The 14,007-nt window shown below is 37.5% G+C and overlaps 2 protein-coding genes across 2 annotated transcripts; both read left to right on the forward strand.

Moving 5' to 3' along the window:
- Nucleotides 1–817: 817 nt before the first annotated feature.
- BDB00DRAFT_974358 (major facilitator superfamily domain-containing protein) lies at nt 818–3,524 on the forward strand. Its single transcript, XM_053129898.1, has 10 exons — nt 818–1,095; nt 1,173–1,235; nt 1,299–1,475; nt 1,567–1,658; nt 1,723–1,741; nt 1,883–2,032; nt 2,148–2,281; nt 2,426–2,671; nt 2,792–2,928; nt 3,013–3,524. Exons 1-10 carry the CDS (start codon nt 884–886, stop codon nt 3,355–3,357), a joined length of 1,575 nt encoding a protein of 524 aa, XP_052980597.1. The 5' UTR covers nt 818–883; the 3' UTR covers nt 3,358–3,524.
- Nucleotides 3,525–6,335: 2,811 nt separating this feature from the next.
- Nucleotides 6,336–7,689, forward strand: BDB00DRAFT_311476 (uncharacterized protein). The gene has a single exon (XM_053116880.1). The coding sequence runs from the start codon at nt 6,523–6,525 to the stop codon at nt 7,564–7,566; it is 1,044 nt and encodes a 347-aa protein (XP_052980598.1). The 5' UTR covers nt 6,336–6,522; the 3' UTR covers nt 7,567–7,689.
- The last annotated feature ends 6,318 nt before the right edge of the window (nt 7,690–14,007 follow it).

The raw sequence follows: 14,007 nt of genomic DNA on the forward strand, positions 1-14,007 counted from the left end.
GGCGAACCGGCGTATGTACAGCATATTGTTTGTGTTAATTGATTTACTGCAGGAGAATGATGTCAAGCTACTACCAGTGTATAGTACGATAATCGTAGTCGGCGCTCGTAGTAGTCACCGCTTTTATTTTCCTCTGAAAGAATCTTCAAAACCACAACTCTTCCATTTGATTTTGGCTATAACAAACGTATATGGGAACAAACGTGCCACACGCACTTAAGCCCTAGGTTTTCTGCTTGTAGTATGGAAGTCGTTAAACACGCAGGAAATTTAAACAAAAGCAAACAAGACCATTGGTACGGCGGTTGCTCTCGAAGAATGAGTCATTCTCCCCCTCCTCACCCAGATTCTCAATCTGATTAAAAGTCCGTAAGGTGATGAGTATGTGGGCAGGCGCACATGGAGAAAAGTCAAAATGCGTTCTTCTACAAGCCATGATGGCGTTCGACCACACATATTATATGCATACCCACATATTAGTCGCACTAATAAATAAGGTGCTAACCTTCTATTCCTTACATGTACGATCATGGCAAATTTATCAAGCTTCACCATATCTCACATTTTTTATGACCATGGCAACAAGTGCAGGATAAAGAAGACGCACCTGCCCACATACTCATCATCTAAACTTTTAATAAGATTGAAAATCTGGGGTGGCAAATCGTATAAACTTGCAGATATGAGGAATTGCAAAACTAGGGTAGGACTGTAGTTCCCAAAGTGGTAGACCCCGAATATAGTATAACAGTGTGACCCAAAAACAAACATAAATATTGTTGGATGAGTACCTGCTACAAAGTGATTGATCCATCTCTTTTCTTTTCTTTCTTTTTTGCTCGATTGCTATCTGCTGTAGAACTTAAAACCATCAGCGCGCATTATGACAGCTAAGTCGATTGTCACTGGTACTGCTGGTATTGAGACTGATCCCGAGAAACTGGACCGTCATGTGGAGCGACCTGATTCTAACAAGGAGCAAATTGATGCTGGTGATAACGATGACGACAAGAAGGCCGAGAATTCCTACACCGAGAACATCTATGGAAACGCAAAAGACGTCGATAATTCAGTGCTTGAGAAGCAGCTCGTGCGGTGAGAAAAAATAGCCCCTTTTTTACCAATCACTTGGCTGGGAGTGTTCTTATACATCCTTTGTAATGCTTAACTAGAAAATTGGATATCAAGATAATGTTTATCGTCTGTGCATGGGAGATGTGTACCCGTATCGATGGGTAAGTTATATTATGCCTCATATGTAAAAGAACGAATTATTGCATTAACAATAGTTTTTTTAGTGGAAGCGCTCTACCACAAGCAAGATTAGCAGGGCTTATGACAGATCTTAGCTTGACCGAAGCGCAGTATCGCTGGTGCTTGACCGCACCGTTTTTAGGATTTCTTATTCTAAGTATACCCATCAATTTAGTCTTACGAAATTGGCGCCCATCCTGTGTAATGGGAGTACTAGCTTTGTTAGTATAAATATTTAGACTACACAATACCACAAATTTAACCGCCATAGTAGTTTACTGACTACATGAAACGCTTAATACGTACTTCAAGGATATGGGGCGGCGTGACAATGGCAACTGCTGGTGTAACGAATTTTCAAGGATTATTAACATGCCAGATTGTTCAAGGCATCGCCTCATCTGGTATGTATATATAATATTTTGTTTCTTACTAAACAACATGATATTAACTAAAAATACTATGTAGCAAATGACTCTGTCCAAATGTAAGTATTATGGAGTACATAAATAGTCAATGAAAGCTGTGGTATTGATCACACATGTTGGCCTTGTTGAGAGGCCTTCCCAAAAAAGATTGTATTATTGCTACTACCTCCTTTTTTTCTGACGCACACATATTGATTTAGGTATTACATCTCCCTGTGGTACAGGAGATGCGAATCTGCTCAACGCTTCGGATGGATGTTGATTGCTGCAGGTCTATTAGCATCCGTTAGAGGGCTTATATCCTATGGTATAACATTTATTCCGACGACAACCATGAACAGCTGGCAATGGTTCGTATATTGTTAAATTTATGATTGCCAATATACTATGCATGTAATTTAGATGTACTCTTGTTATGTTTACGAGGAAAAAGGTTTAATAGTCAAATATTTTATTTTTTTATAGGATGTTTCTATTGTATAGCATACCTTCTGTCCTATGTGGGATATTTTGCCTCCTGCTCCTACCAGATCAGCCAGAAACTGCCACGTTTTTAAACGAGGAAGAGCGAGCCTTAGCCATACAACGCCTGGCCACAGGTAAATAACGTTGTATAGCAATGAAGTCAAACAATGCAATTACAGATATGCAACAAGCAACAGTTTCTTCTCAATATCATCACGAGACTTTTGGTTTATCAAGTGATACTAAGCCGCAAATATACATGGATGTCTTATACATAGAGCAAGCATTTACTGCAACGCATGCTTGGTCCTGGTTACAAGTTGCTAGCGTGCTTACCGATTGGAAGCTTTACTGCCTCGGTATGATATTTATGCTTTGTGAAATTGCGGGAAGTGGCGCGAGGCTGAATATGCCGGCGATTATTGATGGCATTGGAAATTGGGACGAGGCCGTGTCCCTTGCTTTGACAGCACCGCCGTGGGTAACAACCTGCATCGCTATGTATTTTTATCCGAAACTATCAGGTACTTTATTGTTGGATGCCGCATTCACAAGATGCTATTTGTGCCTCTACAGCATGTCGTTTGAAAGAGCCCTTAATACACTAACAGTCAAACATCGCTATGATTAACACTACATTGAAGATCAGCTACAGCAACGCGCGTATTTTCTAGTCGGATCATTTGTACTGCTTGCTGTTGGCATGCTGCTCATCATGTTTGTGCCAGAACAAGTTGTTGGTGCACGGTATTTTGCTGTAATCATTTACACCATTGGAATGGTTAGTATATGTTTTTACTCCCAACAAATTGCCATCACAAAACAGTCGAGGGGCATTAAATATCAGTTATCTGATTTTATATAGAGTCTTGACACACCTATCAGAAACGCATGGTGTACTGACAACTTTTCAGGGCTGACCCGACGAGCGGTGGCTTCTGCATTCTTATACATGGCGGCGGCTGCCGGTAATACTATTGGTGGTCAGGCATATTTTGATCCTCCGCGGTACATGATGGGACACACTATTGCGTTGTGTGCTGCTGCCGCAGGAATTGTTTCGACCCTGGGGCTCCGATTTGTGTTGAAACGGATAAACAACGAACGAATCACGTTGGTACAGGATGAATCAAGGAAGCAGGAAGCAATCGCCAGATACGGAGAGAAAGTAGTCGGTGATAGGCATCCAGGTTATCGTTATAACCTATAGTGGTGTATATCATCTTATACGATGGGATCAAACAGCAGTGATTGCGAATGAAATATACGATTCAATTTTTTTGTACATAGTCTTGTGATTCTCGCATTCTGTTTGCTCGTTATATGTATGCGTTGTTACAATGGGCGGCCCACCTGTCTCGCTCTATTTGTATAAAGTATGCATGGTAATATAAGTAATATTGATAAACTTCATTTTTTGTTAGGCTCTTCCTTTTCAAGGAAAATCAAATCCCTTCAATGGAAAGCATAATTGCTGGTGCTGTCGAGCAGTACTTGACGTACCAAGCGAGCTCAAAGTCAAATTAGATGACTATTTGCCCTTATTTGCAAGTCATATAGTGAAGTCCAAGGAAATGATCTAATATGGGCGGATCAGCAGCTTCTTTCGTGTGTTTTAGACAACAATTTTGAATCTCGATAGCAAAAAGCTGGCTTAAGCAATCATGTCAGAAAATTAGCTACGGTAAATCCTTCAAAGCACAGTGGTATGATTAATCCTTCTAGTCTACTGTATGTGTGTGTGAAATCAAAGATTATTTTAGCTACTTTCACACGTCGACAAGTTGATACTTGTATATCACCAGGTGCCCGTTTACATATAAACTGCCACATTTTCGTTTCAGAGGCCATCTTATTGTTTATCACAAGAATGCAAGTTCTTAACTTCGGTGATTTTTGAAGTCTTCAATGGTCTAGATAGCTTTCAGCCTCTGACCTTTTTGATACGGTTGGTTCGGCTTGGTGTTTGCACCTTACCCTTAAGCACAAGCAACAACTGTAAGTACGGTACAAAAGGAATGTGTGCATGAGCTGGAGAGAAGTCGAGTTTCTGTTGGGGATGCTGATGCCATGACGTGCCAAAAGTAGCTGCATCTTTAGAACATCCTGCTCATGATCTTTCTTCTTTTCTTTCTACTTCAGGTTCCGCTTTATGCTGGTTGGGTTCATCGTGCCCGGCGGACAAGAAACAGGTAGTAAGTATAAGCAAAAGGGGGACTTGTACATGGCTAGGTGTCAAATGGCGTGGGTGCTGGAGATGATGTGACAAAGTTGTGCAGTGTGCGCAGCAGCGTGACGAGACAGGATTCGTGATCATGACGTGTGCAGTATGGCAGTCTCTCCTTTTTATTTTCAGAATTGGTCGTGCCCTTCCTGCTTTTCCTCTCTCTAAATCAAGGTTCTCTTCCTCCAATTCAAGGATGCACTAACAGTAAGTAAAGCTGGAAAGAATCTTGTGCTTGTGTATGTCCTTGCGTGATTGGAAAACCAGGAAGATGTCTGCATGACTTGTCGAAAAGTGTATGCAGCTGCTCATAGATGTTTTCCTTTTTAGTATTAGAGGATGGCTCTGCGGTGATCTGTTTGGACTTGGATTGGCTTAGACCCCATCTCTCTCTGTCTATAACTTTGCTGTAAAACGACAAAATAAATGTAAGTATAGCTGGATCTAGCTTGGGGATGGAGGAGGATGGTCATGTCGTGTCAAATCAAAGATAGCACAGTGAGTGCAGCCCTCTAATGACCATTTTTTCATTTCCAGCTAGAAGAGGTGTTTTTTGTCTTGGCTGCGATTCTCGACTCTGCTCTAGCGGGGTGTTCGGCTTTCCTGTGCCTCATCGGCCATGTTGATAAAGGAGTCAAGAATGCAATGCTTTTCAAACATACCTTTCCTTGCATCACAATATTCTTTATATATTATATGAGCTCCACGTGTAAATCAAATATGAATTCTGTCGCGGTATGATGAAAGGCTGAAGCATCATGTAGCCGGTTGAGGTATCAGGACGGGGGTAAATGGTATAGGTTCTATTTATATATCCTGCTGTCTTATGAGCAATATACAGTACTGATAATTTCAGTGTGCACAAGATGCTAACATTATACGCTTGCATTGCTAATTCATAAGAGGCAGTGTTTTGACAGTGAATAAGCTCAACCCTCTTGCACTGGAACCCACTACTTCTGACGCAACACAATTGTATCACTGTTGTTTTAAAAGCGCTGATTCGGCCTTGAACTCCAGGAGGGATCCTCTGGCGACGCGACTGCGAGAATGACTCGAAGCGCAGCGAAGAGCGATCGCTGGTTCATCTTTAAAGTAAAATTTACTCCCGTTTTCCAAGCACTCTATATTAAAGATAGAAACAGCAGTTATAATATCCTGCCGTTATATACATTATATCATAAAGATTTTACAGCAGGAACCACAGATAAATAAAACATCTATGGTATTGACGAGCTTTGGGTACATATATTTCTTTTCGTATGTACGACGCATAAGGACGTCATGTAATCGCAAGGTAATAAACTTAAATGATGGATAGGATGACAGCATAGGATGGCAGCTCATTTTTTTCTTTGTTCTAATACTTTATGGAACCTTCACGTTATCTGAGTTGCCTTATTTCAAATATCACGCCAAGTTGACAAAAAAGCCTTTTGCGTGCTAACCTTAATAAATATGACGAAGAAGCGCTATTGTGCTCAAGCATTACAGCCGCATCTGAAGATTCGGCAAACAACGAGAGTGTAAAACATGCTTGTACTATTTGCACTTCACCTTACGCCAACGGAACAACCTTCTAGCTACTTCAATCAGTTTTTTTATAATATATTCTAAGGTACAAGTTTTTCTGCGTGTTGATATGTCTTTCCCCATCTCCTTTATTTTAAACTTTTCGTAATGTAACATGAAAGTAACACTTGTTTAATTAAGGATTTTGCTTTTAAATTCAAAAGGACGTCATTTAGAATCTGCCGAGAGCGTATCACAATGACTCGTGAAAATCATCGAACCCTAAAAGAATTAAATATAGAAACAGATCGTATGATAACGGACATTTCGTAAAATGTTTGACCCGAGAAAAAAAAAGAGGAACATCGTGTGTGCTCGACAGCAAAGCGTCAAATGTAATGGGAGCCAATTAAAATGCAATTTTCATTGATTCGAGAATGGAAAAATGGTGAGATATAACACACTTTATATATTTTTGCAGCTAGGCATGGACAGTATATTGTTGATCAACCATTCTTTAAGTCTTAATGTTCTGAGCATAGCAGAGAATGAAGATTTTAGCAAGTTTAGCCTTTTGTGGCTAGTTTGTGGTCGGCTCAGCCTCAGCGTGTAAACTTGGACCGACGTTCCCGTTTGCTGATGGAATCTCCCCGCTTGAAGTTTATCTGTATAAAAGGGAGGGTATGCTTCATTTTCGCGAGCCTCTCGCAATTGTTTTATATATACCTTTATAGTACATACTACAATAATATGGCTACAGCGTCGGCATCCTATCCTACCTCACTTACGGCAGTACTAGCTCTTAACGTTACAAACACCGTCCTCTCGGCCGCTGCAGCTGGTGGATCCATATTCATGTCTTATCGTCTTCGTAAACAGTACCAGATGGCATCAATACTTGCATCTCTGTGCTCCGTAGCGATGCTTATATTCCACGCCTTTGCATTCGCTAGATGGATGGGCAACGGAGGATATGCGATGGTTGCAAAGATGCTGTTACTCCAATGCATATTTCCACCTCTGCTGTGGTGTCTTTTATCCTACATAATACGAATCATGGCTTTACCCCGACTACGGTTTCAGGCACCATCGGATGAGATGGCTCAATCAAGAAGTATCCTGCGACTCACTTACTTTATCACGACCGTGCTGGTAATCGCCAGCTTGATACTAGCCATCCTATGGGGCGTTAGTGATTCGCCAAACTTTAATCCTACAATTACTGCCTTCTATTGCGTCTCCGTCATCGGACCTCTCTACCACATGAATGCTTTTTTCTATTCCTTGTACAAGATCAAATATTATCGAGATATTCGTCCGTTTTTAAGTCCTCTTTCGGTGGTGCTTGTCCTTTTGTGCTTGGGCACCCTTGGGGCTTTCGCTGCAGTTCTAGTGGAACTTACTGCACGCAGCAGGGACGATGTTGTCTATTTGATGTATACTGTTATGGTCAGAACCGCAGGATTGGTCGCTTTAATTATGATTACGTTCCTATTCCCTACCGTGTGGATCCGCCGTATCCGGGAGCATGAAATCAAAAACGAGCTGATGCAAGACGACGGTGGTGATGACGCGCAACCATCGTGGAGCCCTAACAGTCCATATGATACGAATCAGCGCGATTACATCACCATTGATAATCAGCAGCAACAGCAGCGACCCTTTGCTCGGGCTCAACACTAGTCGCGCTCAGAAAATATAACATTAAACGAAAGTGTTTTCTGTCGTGAACACAATACACAACATATCATCATGCAAGTGCGTTCCCACAACGCCTTAATTCATATTTACAAATATGTAATACTTGGACTTTCCATTATACCTTATCATATCACCACATGTATACCCACCTTTGTACGTATAAATTCGATGTACTGTAATAACACTGTAAAATCGTGTCTTAATGCATAAATGTTTTTGCACTTATTATCAAACCCCCGTTAAATATACAGTACTCTTGTAATTGTAACATATGTACTTTCGTGGGCGTAATAGCCTAACAGACTTCAGCTTCAAATAATGTACAGCTGGTGGCAGCTGAGCTACATACTATAGTAGATGTCTGTGCTTATGATAGGATTGTCTATATATAGTTGTTGCTAAGTTACATACCGATAGGAAACTCTTGAGAACATAGTCTTTCGGTTGTTTGCTACCAGTAAGCGAATGATTGATGACAGCAAGCATCTTTATATACATTTGTATCATCGTTAAACTTTGAAAAAAAGGATGCGCATACATTTTATATACTGTTATGTTGAATCCTCAAACAAAAGTAAAATAAATAAAAAATTCTAAGAGACTCCTTCCACTGGCTAGTACAACTTTGATGGAAGTTCTCTGCTGCAGTACGGTAGTAATTCATTAAAGCCGCAACAGCTCCCAAGAAAGGCAAATAAACGTTAGGTGTATTTTGATCAATTGAAACAAAAACAGAACAATAAGCATTTGCGTTTTTTACATTACATACACAAAGAATCAAAGGAAAAAGAGGGTTTTTACTAATAATGCAGTATATTTTTTACTGTCTCTTTTCATGCAAAAGACAAGATAGGCGAAAAAGAAGAGGAGATGTTGATGCACTTTTTCTTCTCTCTACACAATGATACACGAATCGAAAATCATTACTACTCAGACCATATCCAGAGACAATACCGGCAACACATCATCAACAACAACACTGTCAGATTACCAACAATGATGATTACGAGGCTGTACCACGACAAAGCAACCAGAACAAAGTGCAGAACAAAACAAGAGACGCTCTAGCTGCAACGATTCCATCGAAAAAGAGCTCTTGTCCTCCTGATTTCTGCCCATCCACTGTTCGGCTATCTTTATTTGCCAGAGGAAGTCATTATGTTTAGTAGCACGAATTCAAGATGATCATTGCATTTTTTCACCCATGCATCTTTAGACAGCCTTGCAAAGTTGTCGCCAATGGTGCTGCTTTTTCTTTGCAGATCGTGTCCTTCGTTTTCTTTGTTCGCATCGTTTTACAAATCTAGTTTGTAGAACTAGAAGAAGGATTACCATGTATTGTTTCTACTCACACGTTAACAAGAACCCTAGTGTCTGCCAAATGATCGTCTCGAAATACTTTTGTTACGTCAAGAAAAACTGGTTCATCAACAAAAAAAATCATATGCAGAAGTGACACTCCTTACTAAAGCAACTTCGGCAACTGTAGCAAACGTTTGTGAGCCATATCATATCAAAAAAGAGTGGAAAAAAAGAAGAGGCTGATGTCTGGCCAATATGTAAAAAACAATGAGGCGTTATACGAAGTGTTATGATTGTTTATTACTAGGTGATGAAATCTGGAATAGCACTTGTGTAAAATAAAGATTCACAGAGAAAAAAGAACTTGAGGATTATTTACAATGAAAGGGATGGAATGTATTAATGACAAAGCAGTTTTATATCGATTAATGGTTGTTTCGTTGAAGCGGGCATAAGCGTTTACGATTTTGAGATGAAGAAAATAATTGGTTAAAGCTTGATGGGTCAATGGTACGGCGATGTCGGTCAGGATTACGCACATTGGCAGACGGAATGCAAATTCTCTCAAATACATCAATTATGAGTAATAGAAGAGGAGCATCCATCACCAATTTCGTCAAATCTTGCAGGTTGTTTGGGATTTAGACTTTGTCAAGTTCAAGAAACGCGTATACACCATTTGCTGGCAACAACAAGATATAAAAAAAACTCCTCGACCAATCGCTTGAATTCCAATTATGGCTTCTATGTTGTGAGTATCCATAGCATCTTTACAGAATGTTGCCACCTGTAAAAGATCTTTGCATAAAAGGAAATGGTTGCTGTCGAATGCTGCTGACTTGACCTCTCCGAAGCCATGGTTGATAGTGAATCGACTGCCGTAAAGACTGGTGATGCAAATGTCAGGTCGGTTTTTGTTCACCAAGTCATCGTTCTTTTTAGCCTCCAAAGTAATCTCGTTTGTCCACCGTAAATACATGCTGCGATTGGGATCGTCGAAAAGACCACATAGAGAATTAATCCTTATCCTTATGATTAATAACAAAATTATGAAACCTACTACATTTAATAGTTTAAATATAATTATTAGAAACATTATAATAATAATCTACATATACAAAAATAATTAATTTTATACTTAATGTTTTTGGTTTTAAAATAATCTTTTAATATTTGTTTTTCATTGAAATCTTTCTCATTTACCTAGGAATTATCTGTTTCATCATAATCTTTCCACTTAACAAGAACTTCATATTCATTATTTTTACTTAATTTATGTTCTATAACTGTTTCAACTTATAAAAATTATTATTTTTGTTAATTTCTCTAATTAAATTTAAATTAATTTTTCTTTCACTTTTATTTTTCTTTCTTTTTTTTTCTATTAATATTTTTATATTCAGGGAAATCTATATCTTCATTATTATCAATTATATGATTATTAGATTCTTCATTATTATTATTATTATCAATAATCATATTATCACTTTCTAATGATAAATCTGATAAATCTTTTTGTAATTCACTCATTATTTTAATTTTTTCATTTGCTTTATCTCATTATTTAAAACTATATCTATTAGTTTTTCATCAGTAGGAAATTTAAAGTTTTTTTCAGCCCATAGTTTATGGTGTTCTTGTGTAATTATATTGAATGTATCTGTAAATAATTGTATATTTTTAAGTAAAAATGCTACTTTTATTTGTAAGTTAATATATTTATAATCATCTGTTTTTAATATAGAGTTAATATTAGAAAATCGTTTAAATTTATTTCCTAAATCACAAAATTGGTTTTCTATAGCTGACCAAAAACTTCTAAATACATCATTAAAATGTTTTTCTTGTATATTCAATTCTTCATTAGGATCTTTTCTAATAGGATATAAGAAATTATTATCACTTAAATGAAATATGTTTCTTTTTACATAAGTCTTCAAACTGTTTAATAAATAATGTGTAACCACCATCAATAGCTAAAACATCTCTTTTATCCATTTTCGTATATAATTTCATGTTTAAAAACATACCACCATCACTACTAACTCCACATAGTTGACTATTAGAAACTGCAATTATAAAATTATTAATATCTGTTAATACTTATGTTCTTAAACCTGATGTTTTTAATTTATATGACCATCGTTTTTGTGCAGAAATGTCAGGCTTATCATATTCAATAGTACTATCATGACCATCTAATAGTAATGTTATATTTTTAAAATTTTTAGGGTTTTTTATTAATGCAGAATAAATTCTTATTTTAATATTAGAAAACATATTTTTTAGACATATATCTACATATTTATTCAAACTATCATAATTTGTTATCCAAAATTCTTTATAAATTTATAGAATGATGTATATGGTATATTTCGTTTCATATCTTTAGATATAATACCTGATACAAGATGATATATTAAATATAACCCTTTTTCAATTTAAAAATATGGTGAAGGAGAATCCTTATGTGTATATAATTTAGTTAAAATAAAAAATACAGAAGTATATCCTAACTTTTGTAATAATTCTTTTTTAATTTCATCTATTTCTTTAATATATTTCAATTCTGTTCGATGCTTATAATTATTTTGTTTTTTCTTCCAATTTTCATTTATAAATCCCCATTCATTTATAATTAATTTATCTATCTCTTCCTGTAATAATGTCTTATATTTTAAAACTTCTTCTTTATTTAGTGAGCTATTATATTCATCAAATACTATTTTGAAAATTTACAGGATTTTTCATCTCCTAGCGGACGTTTGAACTTTTATTTAGGCAGAAGGGATTTAATTTTAGGCAGAGTGGACATGAATGTTAAACTGAGTGGACATGAATGAAAATCGAGCTGGACATGAATGAAAATTGATCTGGACATGAATGAAAATCGAGCTGGACATGAATGAAAATCGAGCTGAACATGAATGAAAATTGAGCTGGACATGAATGAAAATCGATCTAGACTTGAATGAAAATCGAGCTGGACATGAATGAAAATCGAGCTGGACATGAATGAAAATCGAGCTGGACATGAATAAAGATCGAGCTGGACATGAGTATAAAACGATCTGGACATGAATATAAATCGATCTGGACATGAGTAAAACCAATCTGGACAAGATAAAAATCAATCTGTACATGAATGAAAATCATTCTGTACATGAATGAAAATCATTCTGGACAAGAATAATAATCAATCTAAACATGAATAATAGACAACCTGGACATAATAACAGTCAACTAAGACATAATAAAAGTTGAAGTAGATAATATATTAAGTGTTGTAGCAGAGCAGAATATTTGAGTATCTAAGATTTTCAATTCAAGTCAAGACATAATAGATGTTAAGCAGTACAAAGCCAATGTCACGATATAGTAGTATGGCTGTTTCACTCGTGACAAGAAGCTTGTAGGCTAATGTATAGGAAATGGCAAGGGTGCGTCAGAGACTCACTGTGCGCATAAGCCTATTTTGCTGCTGTGGGAACAGGGCCTGAGCATTTCCCCACATTTCATTTTACCTGGGTTGAGTTTGAAACAAATTGGAGTTTGTTAGCAGCAGCAGGGAGGAAAAAATCAACAACCAAAGATCCTTTTTCTTTCTCAATACCATTCGCCACGGCAAATCAACAGCTTCGACGCACACTTGTAAATGGCTCCTACTCTCTTCACGATGAATAAAAAACAAAGAAAACAAAACGGCACAATCCACGGATTTATTTGAAAAACGAAATGAAGGTAACTGTTTTCTTAAAAAAAGCATGTGCTCATGATTTATTAGGAGTAGACCGCCGTTACTGCTGCTTAAAAAAACGCTGGGTAAGTGAACAAGGGAAGGAAAAGGTTATCGGGTGTGCTTGAGGTATAGATTTAGTGGATATATGCCCATTCAGAATCACTGCTTCTTTCTCTTTTTCTATGTATATACTTATGCACCATCTTGTACTATTCCAACGTCAAACTTACGTGCGTAATACAACATCGTCCTCTACCTGCACAAACCATTCGTACTCACAACAAGAACGACGCAACAATCTTCCTCTCCATTACTCATACACAATTATATACAACATGACGCTGATCCGCCATTGACTTGCAAATTATACAGCCTGACGCGATTACTCTTTTCCTTTTGCATATACCAACGTTAACATCGCCGGTCTTCATGGATAAATGAGCTGTAGATAGCAGGAAAGATAACTGACGGGTTTCTTTCCTTTTGTGTTGCTGTGGATTGGATGAAAATAAAGTATGATGACCGTTATATAAGAAAGATAACAAAGAAGGTTCTATAAGAGTTATACAAGTGCGAAGGATGTTGTTTCGTGGTGAAGGATGGTTATTGTAATTATTGATATTGCATGGCAGGGCGTCTGGTGCCATGCACAGTCTCGCGTTTGTGAACCCATTTGTAGCCACACAATTCCGAGATGCGATCCTTGAAGATCTGCCATCGAGCAGTAGGAACGCACACGATTTCATTAGGAATGAGTGCAAGAACTCCACGTCGAGTGAGAGAGAGCGTAGCGAATGTCGTCAAGGGTAGTAACTTGTCGGTTGTTCATAGTTGTTGTTATTAACAACAAATAAAGTTGCTGTTGTAATAGCAAAGAAACTTCCTCCTTCATAACAACAAACACCTTTTCTTCTTTGTCCCTGCCATATTATCATCACCGCTCAGAGCTATATCTATAGTTTTTATAGAAGCACTTGTAATAACATGCAATCCCATCTCACACCCGTTTATGCAGACAACTGAAACATAATGACTACATAATGTATGATCTTTTACTTTTATTTTTTTCATCCCAACCATAACATCTACAGTAACAATGATAAAACCCTACATTACACACCGTCAGCATATATAACTACCTTATCCATCAAGACCGGCAATGTTCGTGTTGGCATATGCAAAAAGAAAAAGGTAATCGTTGTTGCCATCGTGTGTGTGCGAGTACAGCAAATTGCAGAGGAGGATTATAGTTGTGGTGGTGTGTATGCATCATAGGAATATAATTATCATCGCATTGATGTGAATACAAACAGCAAAGAAAGAGATGACCGTCATTACGATGATGATGTGCTTGAGCGTACAAGTATTAAAACAAAAAGACC

This window comes from Zychaea mexicana (genome assembly GCF_025766255.1).
Source record: "Zychaea mexicana strain RSA 1403 chromosome Unknown BDB00scaffold_28, whole genome shotgun sequence".
Classification (NCBI taxonomy): domain Eukaryota; kingdom Fungi; phylum Mucoromycota; class Mucoromycetes; order Mucorales; family Lichtheimiaceae; genus Zychaea; species Zychaea mexicana.